We start from the raw sequence: 12,825 nt of genomic DNA, 5'->3' as shown, positions 1-12,825 counted from the left end.
GAATGGGATGAAAGGACATCAACAATTTCTTAAGATACTCTGGTGTATCCCAAAACAAACTAATACCTACAGTGTAATTCTTTACGTTGATCTTCACTCCAGCTTTGGCTCCTCCAAATGGAACATCTGAAGGAATTTAAAATGGAAGGGGTTAGATCAGAAAAAAGGCTATATAAACATGTCTGGAGGCCTGATGTCTCGAAGATAAAGGCTAGGCGTGTAAAAGCCCTTACCCACGACAGCACATTTGTATGTCATCAGCGAGGCCAGGGCTTTCACCTCATCGACCGACACCTCGGTGCTGTAGCGGATACCTGAAACATACAACATGGCAGAGTTAGTGGTGTGAAACCTGTGATATCAGACTTGGCTGAAAAAAGTCATGTTTTCCCATTTTCATTCTCTAGCTAGAGTAGGTGTGTATGAGAATATTAGGAACATGGTATACCTGTACCTTATATATGATGAAAACAATAAGCCTATAAGTTGCTGTACAATAAAACAAGTGAAATGCTACACTATCCACTTTCTAAAACCTCCTCCATTAACTTAATCTCCATTTCATACTTGGCCTCTCGTAGTTATTGCAGGTAGTCAGTTTTAACCAAGATGGCAGCCCTCTCGGTCGGCTCCTCGCTTCTAGTCCTTACAAGCATTTCGCTACACTCGCAAAAACATCTGATAACCATGTGTATAAAGACCAATAACATTTGATTTGATTACTGCACAAAATGGTTGCAGTTACCCAGTATCAGTCACAGTAGGTAAAGTTTACATTCGTAGGATAGCCGGAGGCAAAGTCATTAATAGCCGTCGGGTGATTGGTTGAGGATTCTTGGGTGTGGGACATCACTCTGAGACCTTTGCGGACAATTTCTCTCCCCCCGGATCTAAAACCAGTAGTAACCACCAACTTCAATGACAGTGATCTTAAAATGAAGACATCTAATATTCCTGCATCCCAGTAACATTGTCGCAAAGGAGCGCTTGTTAGCTAGCTACAGGGTTTGATTCACCTCAGCCACTTTCTGCACCTAGACTCGGGAGCTCATTGGTATAGACATGTCACATAGGCTTCAGGAGCCAGCTGGTTAGATATGATTCCACCATGGGCAACAACTGGCTACAAGTTAGTTTTCACCAACATACGTTCAACTCATAGCTAGTTTATCCAGTGACCACCGCATTTAGGATAACTACTGACTGAAACGTAGCTAGCATGCTGGTTCACACTGGCCAGGCAGTAGCCAACTAACTGTTAGCTAATCGTGGACGGCAAACACTGCTAACTATACTTGGGAGCTCATGGGCACACTGGCTACAATAGCCTACGGGTTAAAAATTAGAACGCCATTGGCAACAACTGGCGACTAGTTCATTTTCAGAAAAACTCAGCAAAAAAAGGAACGTCCTCTCACTGTCAACTGCGTTTATTTTCAGCAAACTTAACATGTGTAAATATTTGTATGTACATAACAAGATTCAACAACTGAGACAAACTGAACAAGTTCCACAGACATGTGACTAATAGAAATTGAATAATGTTTCCCTGAACAAAGGGGTGGTCAAAATCAAAAGTATTAGTCAGTATCTGGTGTGGCCACCAGCTGCATTAAGTACAGCAGTGCATCTCCTTCTCATAGACTGCACCAGAATTGCCAGTTCTTGCTGTGAGATGTTACCCCACTCTTCCACCAAGGCACCTGCAAGTTCCTGGACATTTCTGGGGGGGGGGGGGGGGGGGGGGGGGGATAGCCCTCACCCAGACGTGGTCCCAGACGAGGTCCCAGACGTGCTCAATGGGATTGAGATTTCTTGCAGGAAATCACACACAGAACGAGCAGTATGGCTGGTGGCATTGTCATGCTGGAGGGTCATGTCAGGATGAGCCTGCAGGAAGGGTACCACTTGAGGGAGGAGGATGTCTTCCCTGTAACGCAGTGTTGAGATTGCCTGCAACAACAAGCTCAGTCCGATGCTGTGACACACCGCCCCAGACCATGACGGACCCTCCACCTCCAAATTGATCCTGCTCCACAGTACAGGCCTCGGTGTAATGCTCATTCCATTTGACGATAAATGCTCATTCCATTTGACGATAAATGCTAATCCGACCATCACACCTGGTGAGACAAAACTGCGACTCGTCAGTGAAGAGCACTATTGGCCAGTACTGTCCGGTCCAGCGACAGTGGGTTTGTGCCCATAGGCGACGTTGTTGCCGGTGATGTCTGGTGAGGACCTTGCTTTACAACAGGCCTACAAACTCCCAGTCCAGCCTCTCTCAGCCTATTGTGGACAGACTGAGCACTGATGGAGAGATTGTGCATTCCTGGTGTAACTCGGGCAGTTGTTGTTGCCATCCTGTACCTAAGGTGTGATGTTCGGATGTACCGATCCTGTGCAGGTGTTGTTACATGTGGTCTGCCACTGAGAGGACGATCAGCTGTCCGTCCTGTCTCCCTGTAGCGCTGTCTTAGGCGTCTCACAGTACGAACATTGCAATTTATTACCATGGCCACATCTGCAGGCCTCATGCCTCCTTGCAGCATGCCTAAGGCACATTCACACAGATGAGCAGGGACCTTGTGCATCTTTCTTTTTGTATTTTTTAGAGTCAGTAGAAAGGCCTCTTTAGTGTCCTAAGTTTTCATAACTGTGACCTTAATTGCATACCGTCTGTAAGCTGTTAGTGTCTTAACAACCGTTCCACAGGTACATGTTCATTAATTGTTTATGGTTCATTGAACAAGCATGGGAAACAGTGTAAACCCTTTACAACAAAGATCTGTGAAGTTATTTGGATTTTTATGAATTATCTTTGAAAGACAGGGTCCAGAAAAAAGGATGTTTCTTTTTTTGCTGAGTTTATGTGCAACTTATTGTTAGTTTATCCATTGTCCGCCGCATTTAAGAGGATAACTAACTTAAATGACTGAAATGTAGCCACTACTAGCCAACGAATCATGGACTTCCTGTTCTTTAATACATTTAGGTCAACTTGCACATATCAAGCAACAGAGTTTGTGGAAAGGTAAAAATAACAATTAGTGGATTTGTTTTATGAATGATTGGACAGTGAAAATAAAATTGATTGGTAGCTAGCTGGTGAGGCGTTTATTTTTCCCCACATTTAATTAAGCCGAAGCTGGGTTTCCTAAGTCGTTCTGTGCTTACTGCTAATGCCGGTGAGCAAGCTAAACAGAAGGCTTTGCAGTGCATCTGTATGATGTCACACAAGCAAGAAGGCCCAACAAATCACCAGATGTAACTCATGAATATAAATGACTTTGCCTACAGCTATCCTACGAAAGGAAATTTTGCTTACAGTAGAGCTCCGTAGAGAGGAGAGGCTTGCACGCGAGGGTGGTGAAACCACACCTCCGTCTAGCGCTATTGCTCACTGAGGGGATTTGATTAGGCTGAACCGGGTTGCACCAAGCTATGGGCTTGTAATGTGACTTACATTTTCAAACGAGTTTTTTTCCCGGGAAGGCAGATTTAAAAAAAGCTAACACTTTTGAATGGGAATCCCAAGTAATTACTCCATGTGTCTGACATACATCACTTTACTTTTAGTCAACTTCACCATCGGCTTTGAATGGGGCAACCAGCTCACGCCTGGGTGGCAGCCAGGTGTTTAAACTAATAAAACACTCTCACTCCTGAGACCGCCGGCCCCCCTCCACTCCTCTCCCCCACAATGAGGAAAAACATTGAGCTGGAAACTAAATGTGCTCCTGGCAGGACCGTCTTGTTCACTGACTCTTACCACTATACCAGGCAGGGGTACTCAAATAGTATTTGAGGTATGGGCACACAAATGTCCTGGGTGGCAAAGGTCCGGATGGATATTTTCATTCATCAACATAGTAACAAACCCCCACCTTGCAACCCAAACTGTTCATACCCTCATTGGCAGAGAGACAAATGAGCAGTTTAAAATCTAATTTCCTCCAATTTTTTAAATTTATTTTACCTTTATTTAACTTGGCAAGTCAGTTAAGAACAAATTCTTATTTTCAATGACGGCCTAGGAACAGTGGGTTAACTGCCTGTTCAGGGGCAGAACGACAGATTTGTACCTTGTCAGCTCTTGCAACCTTTCGGTTACTAATCCAATGCTCTAACCACTAGGCTACCCTGCCACCACGATTATACAATTATAGACATTTTGCTATGGAGCAATGGGAAAATGTTGCCTTTTCAAAGATAATTTCCTGCAATTCTACAAATTGTCCATGTCTTATGGATCTTCATATGATACCAGAAGTGAAATCACGACCAAATTCCCCCAAAAAGTGACTTTTCTTTTAATGGTCGGGACCCGCGGTCCGTAATGACCTCGTTTTGTGTCCGGATCAGGTCGGCAGTCCACCTATAGAGTATGGCTGCTCTACACCTCTAGTATGGCTGCTCTACATACAGGACCTCAAACTTTCCACTTCTGAAGACACTGAAGCTTTTAATAGCTGCATAAAGTGCAGGGTATTTCTAATTAGTGCAACATGAGGCTGATGGTTCAAACTTGATGCAGAGAACTGGTTTTGGGAAGGTGTGCAATTCAAAAGCAGACCTAACAGGATTGTGATTGAAAGAAGTGTAATTTATTTCCAGAGGGAGAGAATTGTTTGATTGTGACTAGCTTCATCACCAACATTCTTAAGAAATCAGATTTCATCCAGATTTCATCCATCTGCCATAGGTCTACTGTAAGTCAGCTGACATATGGACATGGCTCAGAATCGACTAACATAACAGAATTGAGGTTCAAATGAGAAAAGCCACCTCAAATATTCAGGGAAATGTCATGTCTTCCTGTACCAAACTCAGGTCGTCTTTGGACAGGGAGCCAAACAGAGAGATTCCAGTGCACCCATCAATACCAAGGCTCAGTGGCCAGAGATGTAATGCCAGAGAGTTTTCATTCCAATAACCGTGGCAGGTGCCAAAAATTATTCTAACACCGCCCCCGTCATCGCCAGTGCCAGCATTTCTGTACTATGGCTTTTACTCAATGGCTGGCTACTGGTGAACATTTTTTAACTAGGAAAGTCGGTTAAGAACAAATTCTTATTTACAATGATGGCCTAGCTAGCCTAACAAGACTCAAAAAACAACAGGGTCTCGGTTTCTGGATCCCTAATTCATGGCATAAAGTTGAATACAGAGAAACTGGCTGACACCGTACATTTCACTGAGATGAGTGAGGCAAGCAGGCACTTAAGGTTCAAGAATTCATATCCTCATCACAGGTTAAATATAGTAGGGCTGCCTCTGTCGGGGGTCATTCCAGTCTATGACAGGAGCAGCACAACACAATAGTCTCTCACACACACCCTGCCGTTTTAGCCAACCCAGTAGACACTGCAGCCTCCTCCCACGTAAAGGACTTATGCTCTCATCTCACACCACTACCTTATCCAGGTTTGGTTTTGACCAGCTCTGAGTTGGTCAGGTCGAGTTTAATAATTGTAAAACCGGCACAACCCCATTATCCTTCCTTTAAAACAAACTCCAGAGAGACAAATGAGAGAAGCTACAAGTAATTTGTTTTTAAAAGTTCAGAACAAATCCTGAAGCTCCACACCAAGCTTTATACAATTCAGCCTGGACAGAAATTGAGGAAGAGAGCTGTCTGCTCTGTGAAAATGGAGCATGCAGACTAGCATCAACTAGCAAGTTCAGCCCTAAGTGGTTCTTCATGTCATGCTTTGGTGATCTGCTAAATCGCATATTATTATAAATCATCAATGATCAATATCCAGCCTAAATCCTAAAGCGCCAATGTTCACACAGCCATACAAGGTTCTGCCCAGTTGAATAAACAAACCAACAACTGTACTGTCAGCATTCCTGTCCTGGGTGGAGTTCAAACTTCCATTCAACTGCACTAGATTTATGATTTTCCATTTTCAACCCTCTGAATCTGGAATTGTGATTCAGTCCATCTATTCTATTTCTATGGCTCAGTCATTTCTTGGCCCCTCGCGTGTAAATAATATGCTGACCTCAGTTCCAAACTTCCTATCAGGAGAGGCTATGCAGACACGCCTGGTGCCCAAATTGATGACGCAGGTCGCGCAGCTCAGAGTCCAGTGTGGCGACGAATGGATTCAGTTCAGTCAGTCGAGCAGTTTCCAGTAAATGAGTTTATGCTGGCTAGCTGGCAACAACAGCACCATGCCGCTAGTTAAAAGTTGTTACGTGTTTATTTAGATGGGCGAGGGAGAATTAACTTGTAGTATTGGTCACCATGACATGCCAATTAGCTAACTTTAACGACAAGACGGTACGAATGACCAGTACAACTATGTTGTACACGAGGTGGTTGCTCACGTGAGTTGCTTCCCACTGGGCAGCAGTTCTTTCCCACAGGCAGTGTTGCCATGTTCGCGATTTTCCTGGCAAATTGGGCTACTTTGAAAACGATGTCGCGGGTGAAAATGTATTGGTTACGGGTTTTTGGCGGTCGCCAAGGCGTTGATCTTAAAAATGTATATTTCACTGCTCCTTTACTGTCAGGCAGTGAGACAGGCTGTTGCTGAGGGCCAGAGGGGTGTATGTGTGTTGAGAGAGCACTAGTTATTGGCTGAGTCACGTGAGCGACAGGAGACGTTGACAACGTTTTACCAGTTGTAGGTAGGCTATTTAGATTATGTCGTAACCTATTTCCAAACCTTTTTCCATAAAACATGATACTCTAGAACTGATGCAGGTCAATAAGTAATGGAGACAAAGCACTGGAAAACGATTTTGGGCGCATTACATAAATCTGCTGGGTGGTTGTTTAAACTGCATTCTAATGTTGACTGCTTAAAGAAAACGGTATAAAGCAAGGTGCTTTATGGATGCTCAGTTCTTGGGTCTCAGGTGCTGCCAGAGTGGAAATTTGAAATGGAAGTTATGGAACTCATTTGCGTTTTGTTTATGGGGAAAAAGTCCTCAATAAACTGAAATTAGGCTAAATGTGGAGAATTATACAGTTGCCTCTGTTGGCCATCAAGTAGCCCATTAATGTATATGCCATTGTAGGCTACCATTTGATACAATACATGTTGAAATTACGATATCACTGGAGTCATTGCAAATCAATTTCATGGAAGACCCATGACCTGAGTCAAAGACCCAGTTTTCTGACGCTGGGTCTAACATTGCTCCAAAATGCCTTGGTATTCTCCTGATTTCATGATGCCATGCACACGTTCAAGGGACCCGGTGCCAGCAAAGCAACCCCAAAATGTCACTGAACCGACTCCTTGTTTGACTGTAGGGAAGGTGTTATTTTCTTTGTTTACAGAAAACAAAATGAAGCCTTCAGAGATGGTTTGCTTTACCAAAAAAAAAATATTAATTTGGTTTAATCTGTCCACAGGACATTCTCCCAGAAGGTTTTTGGCATGTTCAGGTGCGTTTTGGCAAACTGCAGTCTGGCTTTCCTATGTCTTCCAGCAGTGGGGTCCTCCTGGGTCTCCTACCATATAACCCCCTTTCATTGAGTTGGCAAAGGATGGTACGAGTTAAACATGTCATACCTTGTGTCTGAAAGTCAGCTTGAATCTGTGTGGCAGTTGACTGAGGTGCTTTCTCCACCATTCAAGCAATCCTTCACTGCAATCTTCCATCAAGTTCTCTCGTGGCCACGTCCAGGGAGGTTGGCTACAGTGGCATGGGCCTTTTAACTTGTTGATAACATTACATACGGCGGAAAAAGGAACATCAAGGTCTCTGGAGATTGGCTACAATCTTGTCTGACATCAGATAATTTTCTGGTTTTCTTTCTTCTCTCCATGCTCATTGCGGTACACTAAGCAGGAGAAGGAGTCATTTTCTCTATTCAAACTGGTTGAATGTGATTAGTATGTTGCAGGTACCTGCAACTCCCCATTGGCGAGTTCAATTCCAACATAAAGGAAAATCACCTGCTTGAAATCTAATTATTTCTAACTACTTCTAGAAGGTGCCAATATTGTCTTGGCCATTTTAGGATTTCTTTGTGGAATAAGCTAAGATTTGGTCAATTATTCTGATTTTGTTTAGTTCAACTGCACACCAATTTTTTTTACATTTCAACCGTTTTCTGGAAGAAATGGTGCATTATTTGAAAAAAGTGCAAGGTTGCCAATGTTTTGGGCCGAGACTGTAGAACCATTTGTCCCATCTCATTTAATTGGACACACTTCACAGTAGTAAATAGATTCAAGTAATTTGCTCTATGCGATCTGATGCGCAGTTTAATGGTAGAACAGATGGTTCTCACCTTTACCATTGACATTTGTAGACCACTACGTCTCAATAGTGTAATGTCAAATTTCTCAAGTAGACAATACTTTATTTATAAACATTAATACATATCGTAACCATTGCAGAAAACTTTTCTCAACTTTTCTGGCCATGGACGAGTTCATATTCCCAAAGTAGCCATTCAACAAATTACCATGCTCATTTAAATTGGACCTATTAGATAGGCTATTATAATTTCAAGTGTCCGACAGGCAGCGCAGTATTTAACAGATGAACAGACAGTTGATATTTTGCATTGAAGTGTGTAGGTCTACCGTAATTTTTTTCAGAGTAAACAATTATCATTTTGCCAACATCTCTCATTTATTGATGGCACTGGCTGCACCAGGTCAGATCTGAATGAATAAGGATGTCCATTAAAATTTTCAAATGTCCTGTAAATTAAAATCTTCATTGTCATGTTGTCTGATGCTAAATTTTCTTAAAAGAAACTCCAATGGCATATACTTTTTAATGGATTTTTGAATATTCACATGAAAATATGTCACCAACTGAATGGAAACCTAGCTATAGACACCCTAAAGGCAAATGCAAAAGTCCAGTGTCACTTTGATTATGGCCGCACATCATGGTTCACCAGCTGGCCAAACATCTAAAGAATAAGCTACATGCCAAACAAGCTGGTGAGAATTGTACCCCTCCTACTCATCTGGGAGGTTGAGCATTTTTTTATCTCTGTTATGGTATATGTATTTTTGTAAAAAAAAAAAAGGGACTACAATGGAAATAAGTCCCTGGCTTTATTGTGCTTTCTTTTTATACTGAAAAAAAAAAATCTATATATCCTAACTGTGCAGCGGCCAATTGATGAATGGAAAAATACATTACAAAACACCAAAAAGTTTAATGACATTCAGAGAATGTCAAGCCAAGCCTTTGATACTGGGTAAGCCTACAAGGCAGGGAGGGATGCATTTTCTGTTCATAGAGATTAACAGTCTTTTTATTGTGGTGTTGAAAACACAAACCATGATATTTAAGTGCCCAAAGTCAGTATGCTTTGTTTATTTGTTGTGTGGTGGATTGGTACAGAAACCCGTTTGTGGAAAATTTGCAGCATATATTTAATATAATTACAAATATGGCATCAAAATGTTGAAAATCAGATTCCCCCCTACCTGACCATTGTCTACAGCCGGCTCTGATCATAGTGTTATGAAACATGGCAGGGAGAGTGACCTTGTCTGTGGTGGTCGGCGAACCCTCAACCTTCTGGCCTGTAGTCCTGCGTGGCATCGACTGTGCCACAAAAGCATGCTGATGTGGCAAAGTCGATATCCAGGGTCGCTACAGTTGGTCATAAACATTATGAGTTAATTATATGAGGGGGGAGGGTAGTCAATGTATTTTACAGTGAAAGGGGAGAGTCAGGTGAAAATATTTGGAATGTTTAGGAGGGGGGCGCATTTTTTTTTATGACACCTTGAGTTGGACCAGCCCCTTAAATTTTGATCTGACGCTTAGGCCGCAGGTGTGTCCATATAGTGTCTCCCCTTCCAATCAGCTACCACCACAGACAGTAGGGGTAATCCAGATACTTCACAGGGGCTGTAAAGCTGAGGCATCCGTTTAGAATGTGTTCTCACCACCAAAATGTGACCGACCGGCTGGATTCGGTGTTATGTAGCAACATTTTAAATGCTGTTTTTTTTTACATTGGATAAAAGTAGCAACTCAATTGTGTATCATACACTACTGTTGAGGAACAATGGGAAAGTCATTCTGCTTTGAAAGTTGATAAACTTGTAACCTCACCTTTGAGAAAATGGCCCTTGATTGTTTTGGTACCTACTGGAGAGCACTTCTTTGTCTAAACCCATTCAGCATCGTTCACACCCTCTTAAGCCAGCTCCACCCATCTCTTTAAGGATTCACATGTGAGGCCATGTAGTAATGTACTAAACAACCAAAGATATCAAGACTAAAGGTTGGCTTATAATATGGGTGTGTTCGTAAATGTAATATTCAAAACAGCTTCCTAGGCTTCTAAACAGCTTCTACCCCCAAGCCATAAGACAACCTGAACTTCTAATCAAATGGCTACCCAGAATATTTGTATTGACCACCCCCCCCCCCCCACGCTGCTGCTACTCTGTTATTATCGATGCATAGTCACTTTAATAACTCTACCTACATGTACATATTACCTCAATACCGGTAACCCCCTGTATATAGCTCCGCTATTATTTACTGCTGCTCTTTAAATATTTGTTATTCTTCTCTTTTTTTTTGTATTTTCTTAAAACTGCATGGTTGGTTAAGGACTTGTAAGTAAGCATTTCACTGTATGGTCTACCTACACCTGTTGTATTCGGCGCATGTGACAAATAAAATGTGATTTGATTTGAGTGCCAGTGTGTGCTCTGGGCATTTGTAAACTCAAGAGCACTGTCAGGTTGGCCATTCGTAAATTCAGAGCCGTTTCGCTCTCGGAGCATTCAGAGCACACACTGGACGCTCTGGCCATAATGTAGGGTTGATCCGAGTGTTCTGACCTAACAGCAGTAGTCAAGCACCCAAGCTAACTGGCTAACGTTGGCTAGCTACCTACAGACACAAATGAGAGAACATCTCACTGACCATTTTACTTGCACTAGCAGAGCAGGTTAGGCTGTTATATTATCCAGAGCATTGGTGACAGCAGCTGTGTTGCTGGTAATAATTTAATTACGCTTTTTTGCCAACGTTTACTGACACTGGCCATATTCAACGGGTGTTGAGCGTTCGTAAATTCATCAGTTATTCTGCGAATTTAGGGAAAGGATTTAGCGAAAGGGAAAATACCTAGTCAGTTGTTCAACTGAAATGTGTCTTCCGTATTTAACCCAACCCCTCTGCCTTGATCGACATCTTCGACGCAGGGGGAACAGTGGGTTACCTGCCTTGCTCAGGGGCAAAACAACAGATTTTTTTACCTTGTCAGCTCGGGGATTCAATTCAGCAAACTTTTGGTTACTGGCCCATTATGCTCTAACCACTAGGCAACAGTTGTCACAGTGACATCAAACATTCTATCGAAATAGTTACCTGCATAGTGGAGTCTTGTTTAGACATTGTAGCTAGCTAGCTAAACAATTAACCATAATCCCAACTCATAACGTTACTACCCTGCATGAATTTGAAGGTAGCTAACCAACCAGGTTCAATGTTAGCTAGCTAACATTAGGCCATAACTAGCAATGCGAATGGCTCTGAGATACGAATAATATTACGACACAGATCATACACGTAACGTTAGCTAACTAGCCAGCCAGCTAACGGTAGCTAACAGTACACTAACTTGAAGCGAATTACAACTGACGAAATTAGAAATGTATCATATCTGAAAATGTAGCTAGCTAGACTCTCTTACCCATTTGCTTCTCCCTCTGTCACTGTTCCCATTAGTTTTAAGATGTAATCCAGAAACGGGTGTTTTATACAACAGCCTTCTGTGCGTTATCTTTGACTCAGTCTGCATATTTGCAATCAAATGTCACAATCTTCTCCATCTTCTTAGCTATCAGACTCTAATTCCACTGATTTCAAAACTCGTTCCTCCAGAAAGTGGAGAGCAACTATTATGTCAAATCAAATCTTATTTGTCACATACACATGGTTAGCAGATATCAATGCGAGTGTAGCGAAATGCTTGTGCTTCTAGTTCCGACAATGCAGTAATAACCAACAAGTAATATAGCTAACAATTCCAAAACTACTACCTTAGACACAAGTGTAAGGGGATTTCTGTAAGGGCAGTTCTACTACGTGATATCTTTCAAAAAAGCCATGTTAGAAAGGATTACCTACAAATACTGATTACCTACACATTTTATTTTATTTATTTAAATAAAAAAAATTATTTACAGACGGCATACAAGTTTGTTATTAATGCACATGAAAGTTCACATGTTCCAGAAGGCATTTTTTCTAAAAACAAAACACATTTTGATCAAAAATAAATGTTTACGTTCAAAATGGCGCTCTTGTGAAGTAGTGATGCATGACATACACCTAGTTTCCTGAAACGAGTCACAAATATGGTAGTGAGAGGAAGTCCAGTCGTGGGTAGTGGGAGGGGATGGAACACGGTGAAACTGTGCTGACATTTTGCAAATGTTCTCAACGATGAAACATCTGATCACAATACATTTTTCTGTTCTCAAAACTGAATCCGTTATGAACACAGTGCCCTACATTTTAGACTTGATGCTTTGTCAGTTTTTAAAACATTGCAATGTTTAGGAGTGGAAGGTCAAATTGAGTTTGTGCACATGCGCACTTCCGAGGCGGCGTTCCCTAACGGAAATATGCTAATATATTCTACAATGCGCCAATAGGATCTAGCTTGTGCTTCTCCTTGCTTGTTCTGCCCACTGTGCTTTATATGCTCCCATTGAAAAACAACACAGATTAACTATTTGCTACCACTCTCTGCTGAGAGGTATAAAGTGTCAGTTTCCGGTTCAGGGATACAGTATTTTCAACCTACTTTCCGTTTCCCTGGGTGTCACACAGTTCGATGTGAGGGAAATGGAGTCG

General features: G+C 42.0%; 1 protein-coding gene across 1 annotated transcript in view; it reads right to left on the bottom strand.

Moving 5' to 3' along the window:
• Positions 1-12,825, bottom strand: part of LOC109889864 (glutamate dehydrogenase, mitochondrial) — a 38,807-nt gene that overhangs the window by 23,371 nt on the left and 2,611 nt on the right. The window contains exons 2-3 of the mRNA XM_020481638.2: positions 234-314; positions 71-126 (exon numbers count right to left, since the gene is read on the bottom strand). Coding sequence (XP_020337227.1) covers positions 71-126; positions 234-314 — 137 coding nt within the window. The remainder of the gene's footprint in view (positions 1-70; positions 127-233; positions 315-12,825) is intronic.

The sequence above is a fragment of the Oncorhynchus kisutch genome, linkage group LG4 (assembly GCF_002021735.2).
Source record: "Oncorhynchus kisutch isolate 150728-3 linkage group LG4, Okis_V2, whole genome shotgun sequence".
NCBI classification, from domain to species: Eukaryota; Metazoa; Chordata; class Actinopteri; order Salmoniformes; family Salmonidae; genus Oncorhynchus; species Oncorhynchus kisutch.
This window is presented reverse-complemented; position numbering and strand designations above follow the sequence as displayed.